General features: G+C 49.4%; 1 protein-coding gene across 5 annotated transcripts in view; it reads left to right on the plus strand.

Annotated features, from left to right (window-relative positions):
- LOC309613672 (bMERB domain-containing protein 1-like) overlaps positions 1–15205 on the plus strand; it is a 168492-nt gene extending 153287 nt beyond the window's left edge. For 3 of the 5 annotated variants that reach the window (XM_082360766.1, XM_082360768.1, XM_082360769.1), the window contains 4 exons: positions 2833–2947; positions 4459–4541; positions 7027–9736; positions 10069–15205. In XM_082360766.1, coding sequence (XP_082216892.1) covers positions 2833–2947; positions 4459–4541; positions 7027–7139 — 311 coding nt within the window. In that variant the 3' untranslated portion in view covers positions 7140–9736; positions 10069–15205. Of the gene's footprint in view, positions 1–2832; positions 2948–4458; positions 4542–7026; positions 9755–10068 lie in introns of those variants that run through there. The other 2 variants (XM_082360767.1, XM_082360770.1) reach the window with 2 other exon arrangements.
- The last annotated feature ends 18 nt before the right edge of the window (positions 15206–15223 follow it).

Raw genomic sequence — 15223 nt, forward strand, 5'->3', positions numbered from 1 at the left:
GAAATGCCATCAACTGTCCCGCTGGGAAGCACACAAGGTCATAGGGCCACTTAGCAACAGAGCCCAGGTCCTCAACGGCAGCTCCATTGATTCTGCCAGGAGACTGCATCTTTCCAATCACTTCTGTGCAGAAATTCAGGTATTAAAGTTCCCTTTCCTCTCCTGCCTGCCCTGCTCACCTCTCCCCACCTCCTCCTCTGACTCCTTGTTAAGAGCCTTTCTGTGCATTCCTTGGGCCAGTGCCAGGTTTCTAGATGGATTTAGCTGAGTTTAGGGGGGAAAAAAATGATGCTCCCAGCAATTTATCAATAAAAATATTGAGTAAAGAGAACATCAAATGGCCAAGAAAATCATGTTTCTCCAGCCGGGGTCAGAAAATAATTTACCAGACTGTGATGAGAGAGAACACCTGGAGCCCTCCCCGCCTTCAGGGCTTCTCAAGAACAAGCCAAGATGCCTCACCTCACCTCCACTGCCACCACCGCCCCCTCAGGGCTGGGGATGCTTAGACCTGGCTGTAGAGGCCATGATACCCTCCCCTTGGACATAAAAATAGTGTCTCCCTCATAGGGTTGTTGGAAAGAATTAATAGTGGTTCTCAAGCAGCGGTGAGTTGGGCCTCCCAGGAGACATGGGCCGTGTCTGGAGACAGGCTTGGTTGTCACAACTAGGAGAGGGGGCTGCTACCAGCATCTAGTGGGTAGAGGCCAGGGATGATACCCAATATCCTACAGTGCACAGGACAGTCCCCATGACAGAGAATGATCTAGTCTCAAATGTCAATAGCACCAAGGCTGAGAAACCAGATTAAATAAAAATGTAAAGCTCGCGGTAATACAGATACAATGATAATTGCTACAATTTATTAAGCACTTACATTTTGCACACTTACGCTATGAGACTTGCTTTTCCTTCATTAAATAAGTGTTTATTTCTTTTGTACCTCGTTTGGTAAATATTTAACCTAGAGGGCACTTAATCATTAAAACAACAGTGACGATGTAAAATAATAGCCTATAATAGTCGCAGCTGACTGTTCATGAACCCTTACTATCCACCAGGCTGTGAGCCTAGTGTTTTACTTGATTTCTCTCTCTTAAAACTTGCAACAACTTTATGATTATCTGTGTTGAGAAACTGGATGCTCAGAGAGGTTGAGGAATGTGCCCAGAGTCACACAGCTAGGAAGGGGAGGAGCTGGGGCATTAAGCCAGGACTGTCTGATTCTATGGCAAGGGCTCACAGTTGTGATAGGGTCTACAGGCCAGGGAAACCAGTTAGGAGGCCATGGCATGGTCCAGGGAGAGCTGATGGTGGCCTGGGCTAAGGAAATGTGCTGGAGGAGATAGATGAGAAGCAAGTTGGAGGGTCACATCGGCAAGCACGTGAAGATGCGAGGAATCAGGTGTGTGATGCCAGCAGGGGATAAAGTTGGCAAGTAGGTGGGTGATGGTGGCAAAAAAAAAGTGTGTCCCTAGATAGGTGGGTGGTGCCTGGAAGCAGGTGAGTGATGCTTGCAGGCAGGTATGTGATACCTGCAGGTAAGTGGGTGATGCCTACAGGTAGGTGGGTGGGGCCTGCAGGTAGGTAGGCGGGGCTTAAGGTAGGTAGGTAGTACCTGGAGACAGGTGGGTGGTACCTGGAGGTAGGTGAGAGATGCTGGCAGAAAGGGTATGTTACAGGCGAAAGCAGGTGAACAGCATTGGCTGGTGGCGTGGAGACTTAGGTCAGTAACTGGTTTGTAAGCTAGCACAGACCCCTTTGAGTAGGTGGCTTCTCCCGTGAGTTGCTGGGAAGGGCTGCATGAGCAGAGAGCTGCAGCTGAGTATCTGGGGAGGCTGGGGGATGCCTGAACTGTCAAGAGATAGAAAACGGGGATGAATAACTTGGAGAGGGAGGTTTATGGGTTCCTGGGGGCCCTGCCAGTTGCTGTGTGACTCTGGCTTAGATCTGGGGCCTGGCGGAGGACAGGGGAATATTGGAGGGCTGTCGCTGGTAACTTGGAGAGGACAGTGACATCACTCCCCAGGTCCAAGGGCGCTGTGGTTAACTGGCCTGCAGAGGGCAGGGAGGCTCTGTGGTAGTGACGAGTGATTTGCAGAATCAGATTTCGGGACCCACCTCGAGAGGAATGATGCTACCATCGTCAGCGCAGCGATGAGCAGGAATCCAGGGGCCGCTAGCAATTCCACTCCACTTCCTCACTCCCCTTCTGATTAATGAAAGAAACCGATTTTCTCTCTAACCCAAATATTATATTCTCCTTGCCTCTGGTTCTGCCCCCAGATCTAGAGGAAATGGTCAGTGCCAGTTCCAGCAGGCAGATGGACAAGCTGCCCCATGATTTTGATCTTCTGAAAAAGTTTCTGCCCTCCTAGTTTTCTCAGTCCTCGTGTCCAGCCCTCGTTCTTTTGTTCCCTCTATGGCGCTCTAGCCCTTGGTATTTGGAACAGGATGGGAAAGCATGGGTGCTTTCCTTCTGACAGATTGGTTGAGCCTCGCTATAGAGTAATTCCCTCCTGCACCCGGCCTGTACCCTCCTCCCCTCTGCCTTCTGCCCGACCCCCTGGCAGCAGCAGCAGCATTTACTGAGCACACACCACGGGCCAGCTCTACGCGAAGTCATTTACTAACATCACCACAGTCTCGCATTCAAGCCTCACTGTGTATTTTACAGAGGAGGAAACAGAAGCTTGAAGAGGTCAAGTTGCTTCTCCAAGTTCATCCAGCAAGTTAAATGGTAGAGCCAGGATTCCAACCCTGGCCCCTCGGACTCAAGTGCTTTCAACAGCTACACTCAAACTGTCTTTGCTAATGTTTTATTCTTCCCAGAAAAAGAAAAAACCAAGTTGCAGAAGCAGAGAGAGGACGAGCTAATCCAGAAGATCCACAAACTGGTGCAGAAGAGGGACTTCCTGGTGGACGATGCAGAGGTTGAGCGGCTAAGGTAAGTGGGCGGTATGTCCCCTGAGCACAGGACTGGGGCTGTTAGAGCACAACTCAGTTTCCTTCCAAAACCCATCACCTGCTCCCAGGACTCACAGCTTTGCAACAGGCATGGCCTGGGCAAACGCTCCCCAAACACTGGATCCAAATGAATCCTGGCCCTCTGGCCTGAGGACCCACTTCACAATCAAGAGAAACTCAAATCCAGCTCCAAAATGTTTTGCAAAGGCCCGTGGATCTTAAGTGAATGTTATTTGAGGAGGTAACTAGGGAGGAATTACATCACATAACACACGGCAGAGCTTCCTGCACATTCTTTTCACTGAGCTTTCTCCCAGCTCATCAAGTCAACTTTTCCAGAAACTTCCATTGGTTTCTACAGAAACTCTGCCCCTGGTACTGACTTGCTTCCTTGCCTGCCCACTTCCCAGCTTTGTTCTTTCCCTTCCCCTCTCCTGGATGGCTCTGATGCCCCTTCCTAGCCTTCAGGGTCTCCTATTTGCAGATGCACTTACCACCTGGATCTGGACAACCATGGGCCCTGGAGCCATGGTGCACCTGGAGGCTCCCCAGGGGGCCAGGGCACGGGAAAGATGTGAATGTTGATTCTTGAATGTTTTTGTGCTGGAGCAAGGCCTTTGGAGTCGTCCACAGGGGAGAGGCTCAGAGGGCCTCTTCCAAACCAGAGGGCAACTTCCTTTTAATTCTCTGTGTCCTCCTGAGTCCTCCGAGGCCCCTAGGATGCACCTTGCCCAACTCAACCAGGCTTGGACTGTTGACTTTGCTCCTGGTGACCCTTGGAAGAGCTGAGGTGACTTGCCCTCTGAGACCTGCCACGTACCTTTGTCTAGGGTAACTTAAAGGTGCAGGGTCAGGAGAGGGGCTGCCCAACTCACTAAAACTCCAGCAGGGAGGCTGGGTCCTGTAACATCCCTGCCTCTGCCCTGGGGTCTCACACTAGCGGGAGTAGCCATTTACTACATCACTGATATGTGTCTCTGCTTCAGAGTAGATTCATCAAACAAAACACACACACACTATACACACACATAACAACATATGCACACCACCCACATATAACACACAATACACATGTACCATCCACACATAACACACAGCAACACGCATGCACCACCCACACATAACACACAGCAACACGCATGCACCACCACACATAACACACAGCAACACGCATGCACCACCCACACATAACACACAGCAACATACATGCACCACCACACATAACACACAGCAACACGCATGCACCATCCACACATAACACACAGCAACACGCATGCACCACCCACACATAACACACAGCAACACGCATGCACCACCACACATAACACACAGCAACACGCATGCACCACCACACATAACACACAGCAATACGCATGCACCATCCACAAAGTCTGATACGTGATCCCACACTCTTGCCTCATTTCATCAGTTCCTTGATGCTCTCCTAGCTTACTGTACTTTCTTCTTGTCTTTACACATCTGTCTACACAGGGAGCAAGAAGAAGACAAGGAAATGGCCGATTTTCTGAGAATCAAGTTAAAACCTCTAGACAAAGTAACCAAATCTCCAGCCAGTGAGTGCATACGTTATTCCTTCTCCTCCCCCCATCCAGGAGAAAAGGAAATTTAAAAGAGATCTTGAAACTGAGGGGGGGCACAACAAAATGATTTCTACAGATCAAACTTGAGCCCAAGATGGCAGCAGGCAGGGCCAGCTTCATGGGTGAGAAACCTGTGCAGTTTCCCAGGGCCTCACGCCTAGAAGGGCACTATGCTTGCTTTAGTGCCCTGCTATTGCTGTCTTGGAATTCTTAAGACTTTTCGAACAGGGGGCCCTGCATTTTCATTTTGCACTGGGTTCTGCAAACTATGCAGCTAGTTCTGGCAGCAGCTGTCACTCTCTAATCATATGGTTTGGTGCACTTCATTGAAGGAGTTGGGTGGCCACTGAGGCAAGAAGGTGAGGACTGAGGGCCATGGAGCTTTGGCCTCCATTGGAGTTGGAGTCACTGGAGGAATGGAACCAGAAGTTTACTTCTCAGAATATTAGCCTCACAAGATACTCAGAGCAAAAAGGGTTCTGTGTGAAATAAGTTTAGGAGATGCTGTGTATTTGACCCTGTCTTTGTAGGCTTCCAATATCCATTAGCATATTAAAGTGATAATGGGTCCTGCTGTCTAGGAACTGCCTTCTCTTTGTTGGCCCAATGAGACCACACTTTGAGTTATAAGAAATGGATGCCCAATTCAAACTGGCCCTAGCAAAAAAGAAGATTTGCTGGAAAAAGAGCAGTGGGAACCAGGGCTTCAGGGACTGGACACTGTTAGAACCCTTGCTTTCCTTCCATTTATCATCTTGGCACCTCTTTGCATGTTAGCTTCATTTTCTCCTACTACACAGGCCTTCTCCCTGGGGCCAGAACTCTAGAACCATAACTTAGTAGCAGCAAGGGAACACCAGTGATTCTCTCCTGGTATCTAAATATATAAGATTCTGATTGGCCTTTCTTGGATCATGTTCCCACCTCCTAGGCCCATCACTCTCACCAAGAGGCTCAGAAGTTGTGATTGGCTAGATCTGTGTCACATGCCCACTCCTGTAGCCACAGAGACATGAGCTGTTATCAGAAGAAAAGGGACAGAAAATCTTGCTAGGAAGACACAACCCAAAAGCTGCCACTATCAACTGAAGCAGCAAACCCAGTTTTCCCTGACTATCCATTAACATCCCATGAGAACACTGTAGTACAGTTTGAAGGAATAAAGAAATAGAAGGGTCCTGGTCCCTTCTGCAGGCCCTTAAAATCATAAGCCACATGGTCCCTGCCTAAATCCAGCATCCTCAATGGACTGTCTCTTCCATGAAAGGCAAACTAGAAAAACTCCACCGAACACTGTGGAGAAGGAGCAAGGAAACCTGCCTTCTATGTAAGATTATGGATAGAAAAAAGAATCCTGGCAAGAAATCAAAACACCAAGCCTGCACCACATGCAAGAGGCCCAGTGTGGGGTCCAAATATACACCACCCATCTGGTGCTGGAATCCCAAGTTGAAACATTAGAATTAATCCAAAACCAGTGAAGTCTCTGGGACCCCAGCAAAGCAAGTGCAAAATTCCTTAGCAGAGTCCCTTCAGCTCTCATAATACACAGCCCACAGATTAAAAACAACCCCCATGAAGATGATCTCTCAATAAAAATTTAAAACCAATGAAGAATTGAACCACCATGAGAGGAGTCAGTAGATGAAACAAAGAGGATGTCTGTCCTCCCATGAACCAGAACTAACAGACTATCTAAAGTATATTTAAAATGATTAAAGAGATATGAGAAGGAATAATACCCAAAATGAAATAGCAAGATGCTATGAAAAAAGAATAGGTAGATTAGCAAACAATTAGCCTTCTAAAAAAATTATTGTCACTGAAGTGAAAACTCAGTGGGTTAAACACAGAGACATAGCTGAAGGGAGGATTCATATAATTGGAAGACAGAGCTGAGGAAATTACCCAGAATGCAGCACCAAGAGACAAAGAGATAGGAAATACGGAAAAGAAGTTATGAAACATGGAGGTTAGAATAATAAGGTCCAACTTACATTTAATAGACATTCCAAAAGGAGAGAGAACAGAGAATGACAGGTGAGGGTATCTGAAGAGATAATGTGTATTTTCCAGAATTGAAAGATATGGGGCCTCAGATTAAAGTGACTTAAACAAAATTTCTGTCATCCACTCACCAAATACTTCTTGAATGCCAGACTCTGTGCTGGGGTTGGCAGATACAATGGTGAGGAGAACAGAATAGGAGAAGGGCTAAAAGCTATATAGTTGGAAGCCAAGGACTGAAAGCCAGTGGGCCTACAGGGAGGTGGGAACAGTCACCAGGACCATATAAAATGCATGCCAGCTCTCCACACCACCTGATCTGTGACATTGAAGCAAGGCCTGGCCAGGGTTGGGATGGAACTGGGGCTGCAGATGATCAGGGCTCTCCTCACCTCACCTCTCTCTCTCTCCTGTTTCCCCTCTCTGCCTCTGCTCTCCTACCTTGCTGCAGGCTCCCGAGCAGAAAAGAAAGCCGAGCCCCCACCTAGCAAGCCCACGGTAGCCAAGACGGGGCTGGCGCTCATCAAGGATTGCTGCGGGGCCACCCAGTGCAATATCATGTAGCCCCCACATGGGGTGCCCCCGGGGTCACGGGGACCCCCCTCCCACCCTCTTGTCTTCATAGCCCCCATTTCACCGGGGCCCAAGAGCTCTCCAAGGCGGAAGGGATTGAAGGCAAGCCCATGACTGCCGCCAGGGGCCGTGGGTGCGGCGGGCGGGCCCGGCCGCCCTGTACAGAGTGTAGCAATAGGGAGTCCCTCACCGTCGCATGGCCCTCCCCAGAGCATGCCGAACCCAGGAGTCTGTCTCACTGTTTATCCAACCACCAGGAAAGGTCCTCCCTCGAAAAAGTATATCTCCATTTCTATCTAGCTGTATCTAACCCACCATGTGAATGAACTGGGAGGGGGCATGATCCCCAGGTGTGTATAGTCGTGACTTTTCAACAGTCTAGCACCATGTTGGACACATCCCCCATCCACCCTCCTAGTTCTGCTGTCAGGCTGCCCCAAACGGCTCCACCCCCGATCTGTCCTCTCCCAGGGGCTGTGCCCTGGAGGGCTCCACACAGCCCACGTGTCTGGAGACACAGAGGGCCCATCTGTAAAGACTGAGCTTGTGTGTGGTGTCGTGGTCACATCTCCCGCTTCCTCCCCTCCTGTGTCTGGGCACGGCTTGTATCAGGAGTGTGTCCGTTCGCTCTTGGCTCTTCCTTCCCTTGCAACGTCTGTCCCAGGTGTGTGGAGCAGAGTGGGGATGGGGCCCCGGCTGGAGCACACCTAGTACTTGGGAGAGGTAGCAGAGAGCTGGGAGCTCCAACTCGAGGCAAGGGCAGATGAGAAGGGACCCAGAGCAGATGCTGACCCAGGCACTCTCCACCCCCGGGGGCCACCGGATGGACGGAGTGCCAGCAGGACGCCACTCACCAGCCTAACACACAGACCTCCGCAAACAACAATGGCAGGCAGGAGAGGCGGCCTGACCCAACCGTGTCCCATCATTCGGTGGTGTATTTTAACCAGCCTAACAATTCCACCTGTGTAACTTGATGTACATTTGCTACAGCCAGCCCGGCACAGCCCATGTGACCTCTCTGTACGTGTGTGTGTGTCGTGACCGGCCTAAGTAGTTAGCATAACTCAAGATTTGCTGATGTGCAATCATCCATCAGAGAAAATAAAAATGGAAACCATGTACACAGCATTTTTAAAGTTTTTACTTTTTTCTTGACTATAGAAGTAACCCGTGTACATAGTTAATCATTTAAAAAGTACAGAACGTATAAAGAAGTGTTTTTGTTTTTTTAACTCCCATCATTCCTCCAGTCACTCTGACATTTTGGCATATTCCTCTCTGTCTTTTTTTATGAATTTTTTTTCATGATTGGCATCCTATTGTACCGTTCTAGAACAGTTTTCTTTTTCCACTTATCATAGTATCACTATCGTTCTGCCACATCATTAAAAGCTCTTTGTAAACATTAAACACTCTTCATTAATATTTACAATGGCTGCCTAGTAATCCATCTTGTGGATATACCGTAATTTATCTAACCAGTCCCTCAGTGTTGGACAATTAAGCTGTTTCTAGTTTTTCAGTTTCTAGTGTTTCAGTATTATAAGTAATGTCAGGATAAACATCCAGGGGGATAAATCTTCATCTGAATTTCTGATTTTTCCTTAAGACAAACTCTTAGAAGTAAGGTTCTAATTTAAATGGGTCACATTTTAAAAAAATATTTGTGCATCTAAAGTTAACCTGAAGGTCTCTCTAGTCACAGCAGCTTTGGAGTTGACACAAAATACCTCTGAGTTTGATGGCCCCTCCTGGTGGGCAGTGCACCATCAGCCACTCCCGCTCTGTCACTGATGTGCTTCTGCTTCAGTCCAAGCTTTGGCCCACACAACACTTCCTGCCCTTATGAAGCTGAAGAGGCTCCCTCAGGCCACTGCCAGTGCCACCATCTGGCCTCAGAGGGCACCGCCCTAGACCAAGCATGAAGCCAGGCTGCATGAGCTTCCTAGGGCTTCCATAACATATTCCCTCAACCAGCATATACTTTAAACAACAGAAATTGATCCTCTCACAGTTCTGGAGGCTAGAAGTCAGTGTCCTCAGGGCAGTGCTCCCTCTGAAGGCTCTAGGGAAGAATACTTCCTTGCCTCTTCCAGCTCCTGGCGGCCCCTGGCAATCCTTTATTGCTCTAATCTCTACCTCCATCTTCACGTGGTCTCCTCTGTCTGTGTCTCTGGTCCTCTCTTTATAAGGACACCAGTCATTGGATTTAGGACCCACCCTAAATCTGGGATGACAGATCTTGATTCTTATGTAACAACTTCTGCAAAGATCCTGTTTGCAAATAAGGTCACATTCTGAGATGGCAAGTAGACATGAATTTGGGGGCAGGAGTGGTGCCGAAAACTCGGCCTCTAGGCACTGGTGCTGAATCAGATCTCGGAGAGAGAGTTTTAGGTAAAGTAGAAAAGAATAGTTTTATTGCTTTGCCAGGCAAAGGGGGATGCTGTGGGCTCCTGCCCTTAAAAACTGTGTGTCCCAACCCAGGAGAATTTGGTAAGGAGTTTTAGAGCAATGGTTTAGGGTAGGGTTGCTGATAAAATTAGTGTGTGTGCAGGGCCTGCACTCCTTTAATCTGGTCTCAGGTAATCTCTCTTTTTTTTTTTTTTTTAAATATTTATTTATTTATTTATTTATTTTTATTTTATGGCTGTGTTGGGTCTTCGTTTCTGTGCGAGGGCTTTCTCCAGTTGTGGCAAGTGGGGACCACTCTTCATCGCGGTGCGCGGGCCTCTCACCATCGCGGCCTCTCTTGTTGTGGAGCACAGGCTCCAGACACGCAGGCTCAGTAATTGTGGCTCACGGGCCTAGTTGCTCCGCGGCATGTGGGATGCTTCCCAGACCCAGGGCTCGAACCCGTGTCCCCTGCATTGGCAGGCAGATTCTCAACCACTGCGCCACCAGGGAAGCCCCTCAGGTAATCTCTTGATAAGCTTCTCTGGTTCCTTTAATCTGGCCTCAGGTGGTCTTCTCTGGAATAAAGAATGACAACATCTTCCATTTATTGGGGGTTTTAGTTCTGTAAAGAGCTCAAAGATATTTTTATGTGTATCCCTTGAGGCAGAACCAGGACCCTTCTCCAAGGCTGCACTATTGTTTCTTCACTGCTCCTTCCCTGTCTCTGCGTCCCCTCCCTTCCCTGATTAGCAACTGTTCAAATCTGCCCTTTGGAACTCAGGGAAGGTCATGGAGGCTGGGGTCTATTCCCAACAAACAAGAAACAGGAGACAGAAAGGCTTCCATGCCCAGGAGCCCCATGGGGTCCTGCTCGGTTTCAGGGTGACACTATTTAACCTGGCTATGCAGATTCTTCCCACCCTTACAATAAAAACTCAGGCTGCAAAGGACCCGCCACACTCCCTTCCTGGTGGAAAACGTGTGTCTGGAAGGCCTGACCTCAGACCAATTAGACAGCAGTCACTCACTGCTCCAACAAGCCAAAAAAAATCAAAACCCTCATAAAAATCCTGCCTCTAGTACACCCACTGAGCTCTGGGGAACATCTAACTTATGGTCCTACCATTCCTATTGATTTTTTAAAGCCAAAAACCACACCATTTATTGAGGTTTTCACAGAAGAGCAGAAGAAAGTAATTATTCAAGATGCTCCCAGATCACCAGGGCTGCCTGCAAAGCTGGGAAACCTTGCAGGCCTCGGGGTCCCACACCCCCAGACTTACTCCTTTTGGAAGTTGGTTGGGAGGGGACACCATGATAAGTGGAGAAACATTTATCGAAAGCCTATCGCTGTCCACTGAACATGAACGCACATTTTCTTTTCTGTTCTTCACATCAACCCCACAAGGCAGATCCTATTACTGGTACCCGAAAACTGGGTTTGCCTCTTGGTGGGTGTTGAGCCAACAGACACAACCAAGTCAAAGATCAGGAGAAGGAAGGATTTATTATTACTTGCAGCAAGCAAGGAGAACATCAGGGATCTTTCCCAAAGCAGTGCCTCCCCAACAGCAAAATTGGGGAGGTTTTAAGCTAAAGGTACATGCATATTCATGAAGGGGCTTGAGCAGAGGAGAATTCAGCATAGAATTGGGCCCAAGGTCGACAGAGTCCAAGCCTTAGTTGACTGAAGTCAGGAGGGTCAACCTCATCATTCCATCCTCCACCTGGGTGGGGGCCTTAGTTCCTGCAGAACTCAAGGACTGTATCAGATTGTGATGTATAGCCCTTGAGGAGGCACTAGGACTCTGCTTTATCACTGCTCTATTGTTTGACTGCCTTTTCTCTGTTCCTGTCTTCTTTTGTCCCCTTAAGATCATTGATGACTGGGACCTGTTCAAGGGCAAGAATCGTGGCCAGGCTTAGATCACAAAATGGCTTAGGTCAAAATGGGTTCTCATGTCAAGAAAGCCATGCCTGATTCTCTTTCTCTGGGGACCCCATAGCCCTATCTTCTTACTTTATTACTTCCACTCTGTAGATGAGGAAATGGTCCAAGATGCCATGGGCAGTTAGTGGTGGGATGGCCATTCATTCTCCCCCAACCCCGGCCCCCTCCTGTAGCCTCAATTGTCCTTCCTCTCCCCATCAGTGTTTAAGCAAATCCCTCCCACTAACAAACAACCCTCTATTCCTTCTTCCCTTGAAGCTCCTGAAACTACACACCTGGTCTCAGATTGGGACACGAACCCAATCGCACCTTAGATGGGATTCGAATCCAGCCAAAACTCAGATTGGGACTTGAATCCATGGGCTGGGACTCAAACCCACGGTCTTTAAGGTAGAATCACTCACCTGGTGTCAGGACTTACTGAAGCTCGGGTTCTTTATGTCTCAGCGCAGAAGGAATTCAGCAAGAGGCAAAGTAATAGGCAAGAAGTAGATTTATTCACATAGGATGCCTGTGAGGGATACAAGCAGGTAGTTCTGCCCTGAGAACTAAGTGGGAAAGCTGGTTTATTTAGGGAGATACACACTCCATAGACAGAGTGTGGGCCACCTCAGAAGGCGACAGACCCCAAAATATGGGGTGGTTAGTTTTTATGGGCTGGGTAATTTCATAGGCTAATAAGTGAGAGGATTATTCCAACCATTTCGGGGGAAGGGGACAGGGTTTTCCAGGAATTGGGCCACCACCCACTTTTTGGCCTTTTATGGTTGGCCTTGGAGCTGTCATGGTGCCTGTGGGTGTGTCATTTATCATACGCTAATGTAATCAGCGTACAATGAGGCTCAAGGTCCACTGGAAGTCAAATCTTCTGCCATCGTGGGCCTAATTGGTTCTAACCAGTTTATGTTGTATCCTCAGTGGCTCTTGTCATTCTTTTAAAGGTTGTGCCCTGCCCCCTTCCCTCTGTCTCAGCCTCATCCCCCCTGCTTGCTTGGATCCCTCTTTGAACTGGGGCCGCAGAAAGCTTCTTTGGGTTTTTGGTTCTTCTGGCCATGCTCTCTGTTGGCACCTCTCCTGGACCTTCACACGTTATTCTCGTGCCAAGAACGTCTCAGATTCCCTGCCAGCCTTTCTCTGATCTACCTGTGCACCACTTTGAAGCCAAAATGGCCTCCTTAAAGTGCAAATCTATCCAAGTGTGTTGCTTCCCAGTTTAAAACTCTCCTGCACCTCCCCCTCCATCCTCATAGTCTTGGGGCTTGGATCTGGTTTTCAAAGCCTTACTCAATCTAGCCCCTGTGTGTCTCTCCCACCTCCCTCCTCACTGCTCCTCCAGCTTCAGACCCCTGATCACACCAACGTTTAAGGGAACAGACTGAGTAGGAGCAGCTGGGAAGGAAGAAGGAACACCAGGCGATGTCAAGGAGGGTGTGTGCCGCAGCATCCAACTTGACCCAGAGGTCACGCACCCGTAAGAATTTTATGAAAAGGGCCTACAGGACTTTGCAACAGGATTGGCTTGCTGCGAGAATTTTAGCAAGGCGCTGGCGTGGGAGCCAGATGCATCAGGCAGGGAGTGCTCCCTTACACTCTATCCCGCTGGAGGGAGGGCTCATCACTCCTATGTGGCAGATGGGGAACTGAGGCTCAGAGAGGGGAAGTGACTAGCCCAAGGTCACACAGCATGTAAGTGGTAGAGCGCCAGGACTCGAGTCTGAGAGCTGGGGTGAGAGCCAGGCCCAGGTGTTTATTTCTCATTTCTAATCCCAGCAGCATCACCACCCCACTCCCTGTTGAGCTGTGCTCAATTAGAAGTGACTCATGGCCATGCCAGCAGCCGCAGAGGCTCTTATGAACCTTTCCATTCCGTGCTGGCTGGACAGCCCTGGGCTGCAGGGGCTCAACAACTCAGCTCATCTGCAGCTTGAGAAGAAGCAGTTACAACGTGCCCAAGGCCACCAGCCAAGACTCAGGACAGCTGGATGGCCATCAGGGGCTGGGGCGAGACTCTCAGGAAAGCTGGTTTGAGGAGCAAATGTCTAGTCACTTTTCCCTTCATGTGTTCATGAATTCTGCTCGTGAATGCCTCCCTTGGCAGGTACCAGGGAACACAGCGATGAATCAGAGCGGGACAGTCCTGCCTTCGCGTACCTTACGTTCTAGGGAGGGAGACCGGCATCAAACAGGAGGGCAGGGGAGGACTCTTCACCGGTTTTAAGAACAAAACCCACTGCCCAGCGGGATTAGCCGCAGGGAAGGGAAGCTAGAAAGTGAGGAAGGGCTCCGGCTTGGTGTCAGCCTGCCGGGGTTAAGATTGACCACTCCCTGTGTAAGCCTGGGGGCGTTCCTTCACCTCTCTGGGCCTCAGTGTCCAGATCTGTGAAATGGAGAGAACCACGGGGGTGGGTGGGGGTAAACGAGATGGTGCATGGGAAGGGGTTAGAGCAAGGCACGGGGCGAAGTGGATTATTATTGCCTACATCTGCATGTAGGAAGCTGGAAAAACAGAAAGGCTGCCCAAACCTGCCTGCGGTTCTTGGAGGGCTGGAGGCTGGGGATGCAGGGTGAGTGAGCCCAACCTGGGTCCTGCCCTCATGAAGCTGATAGTGAGCAGAGCTGTGGACACGCTGCCATATGACAAAAGTTGCTATAACCTAAATGTTGGTCAAGGCCCGTTCCACGTGCTTCCCCAATGTCTGCACCATCCTGGGCATATAGTTCCACAGTCACACCTGACCCTGACTGCACCCTCATCCACTCTCTACACCCCTCATGTCCTCCCCACACCCTTCCCCTCCCTCTACTTCTGCCAAGTCCACGTGGAACTCAGCCCCAGAAACTGATGCTGAAATCTCAGCCTCTGTGCACTGGTGCCAAATCGAATCTTGGAGACAGAGTTTTGGGTGAAGTAGAAAAAAATAGCTTTATTGCTTTGCCAGGAAAAGGGGGACACAGCAGGCTCGTGCCTCTCAAAATTGTGTGTCTCAACCCAGGAGGATTTGATGAGTTTTATAGCAATAGTTCAAGGGTGGGGCTGCTGACAACATTAGGGTGTGTGCAGGGCTTGCACTCCCTTAATCTTGTCTCAGGTAGTGCGTCTCCTAATCTTGATGAGCTTCTCTGGTCCCTTTAATCTTGCCTCAGGTGGTTTCTTGGCTGTTCCTCCCTTGATTAGCAACTGTTCGAATCTGCCCTTTGGAACTCAGGGAAGGTCATGAAGGCTGGGGTCTATTCCCCACAAACAAGAAACGGGACAGAAAGACTTCCATGCCCAGAAGCCCCACAGGGTCGTTCTCGGTTTCAAAACCATGCTGCTCAAGGTCTCCCGACCTTCCAGAAGGATTATGGAAGTGGGAGGGGGTTTGCATCACAGCCCCACAAACCAGTGATGCTGGACTCTTTTGATTCCCATTTCCATCAGCTCTGCCACCGGCCACCCTCTTGCTCACCCCATCCCCAGGCCTCTCCACCAGCAATTTCCCTTTCACTTTCTTGGAACAGTTCAGCTCCCTCCAGCCTTCGCCACTGACCTCAACTTGCATCCCCTTTGCATTTCCAGAGAAGCCTCAGCTGTGCTGCCAGCCAGCTCCAGGCTCACCTGCCACCCACAAAGATGATTCATTTCTCTCCTGATAAGATGCACGTGCCTCATGGTTCCTCTCTCAGGAAAAGCCCCAGCATCAGGTTTGGGTTGTCATGAAGAATTGTGGGCTTCCTCCGTCGC

This window comes from Balaenoptera borealis (genome assembly GCF_965194805.1).
Source record: "Balaenoptera borealis genome assembly, chromosome: 16".
Classification (NCBI taxonomy): Eukaryota; Metazoa; Chordata; class Mammalia; order Artiodactyla; family Balaenopteridae; genus Balaenoptera; species Balaenoptera borealis.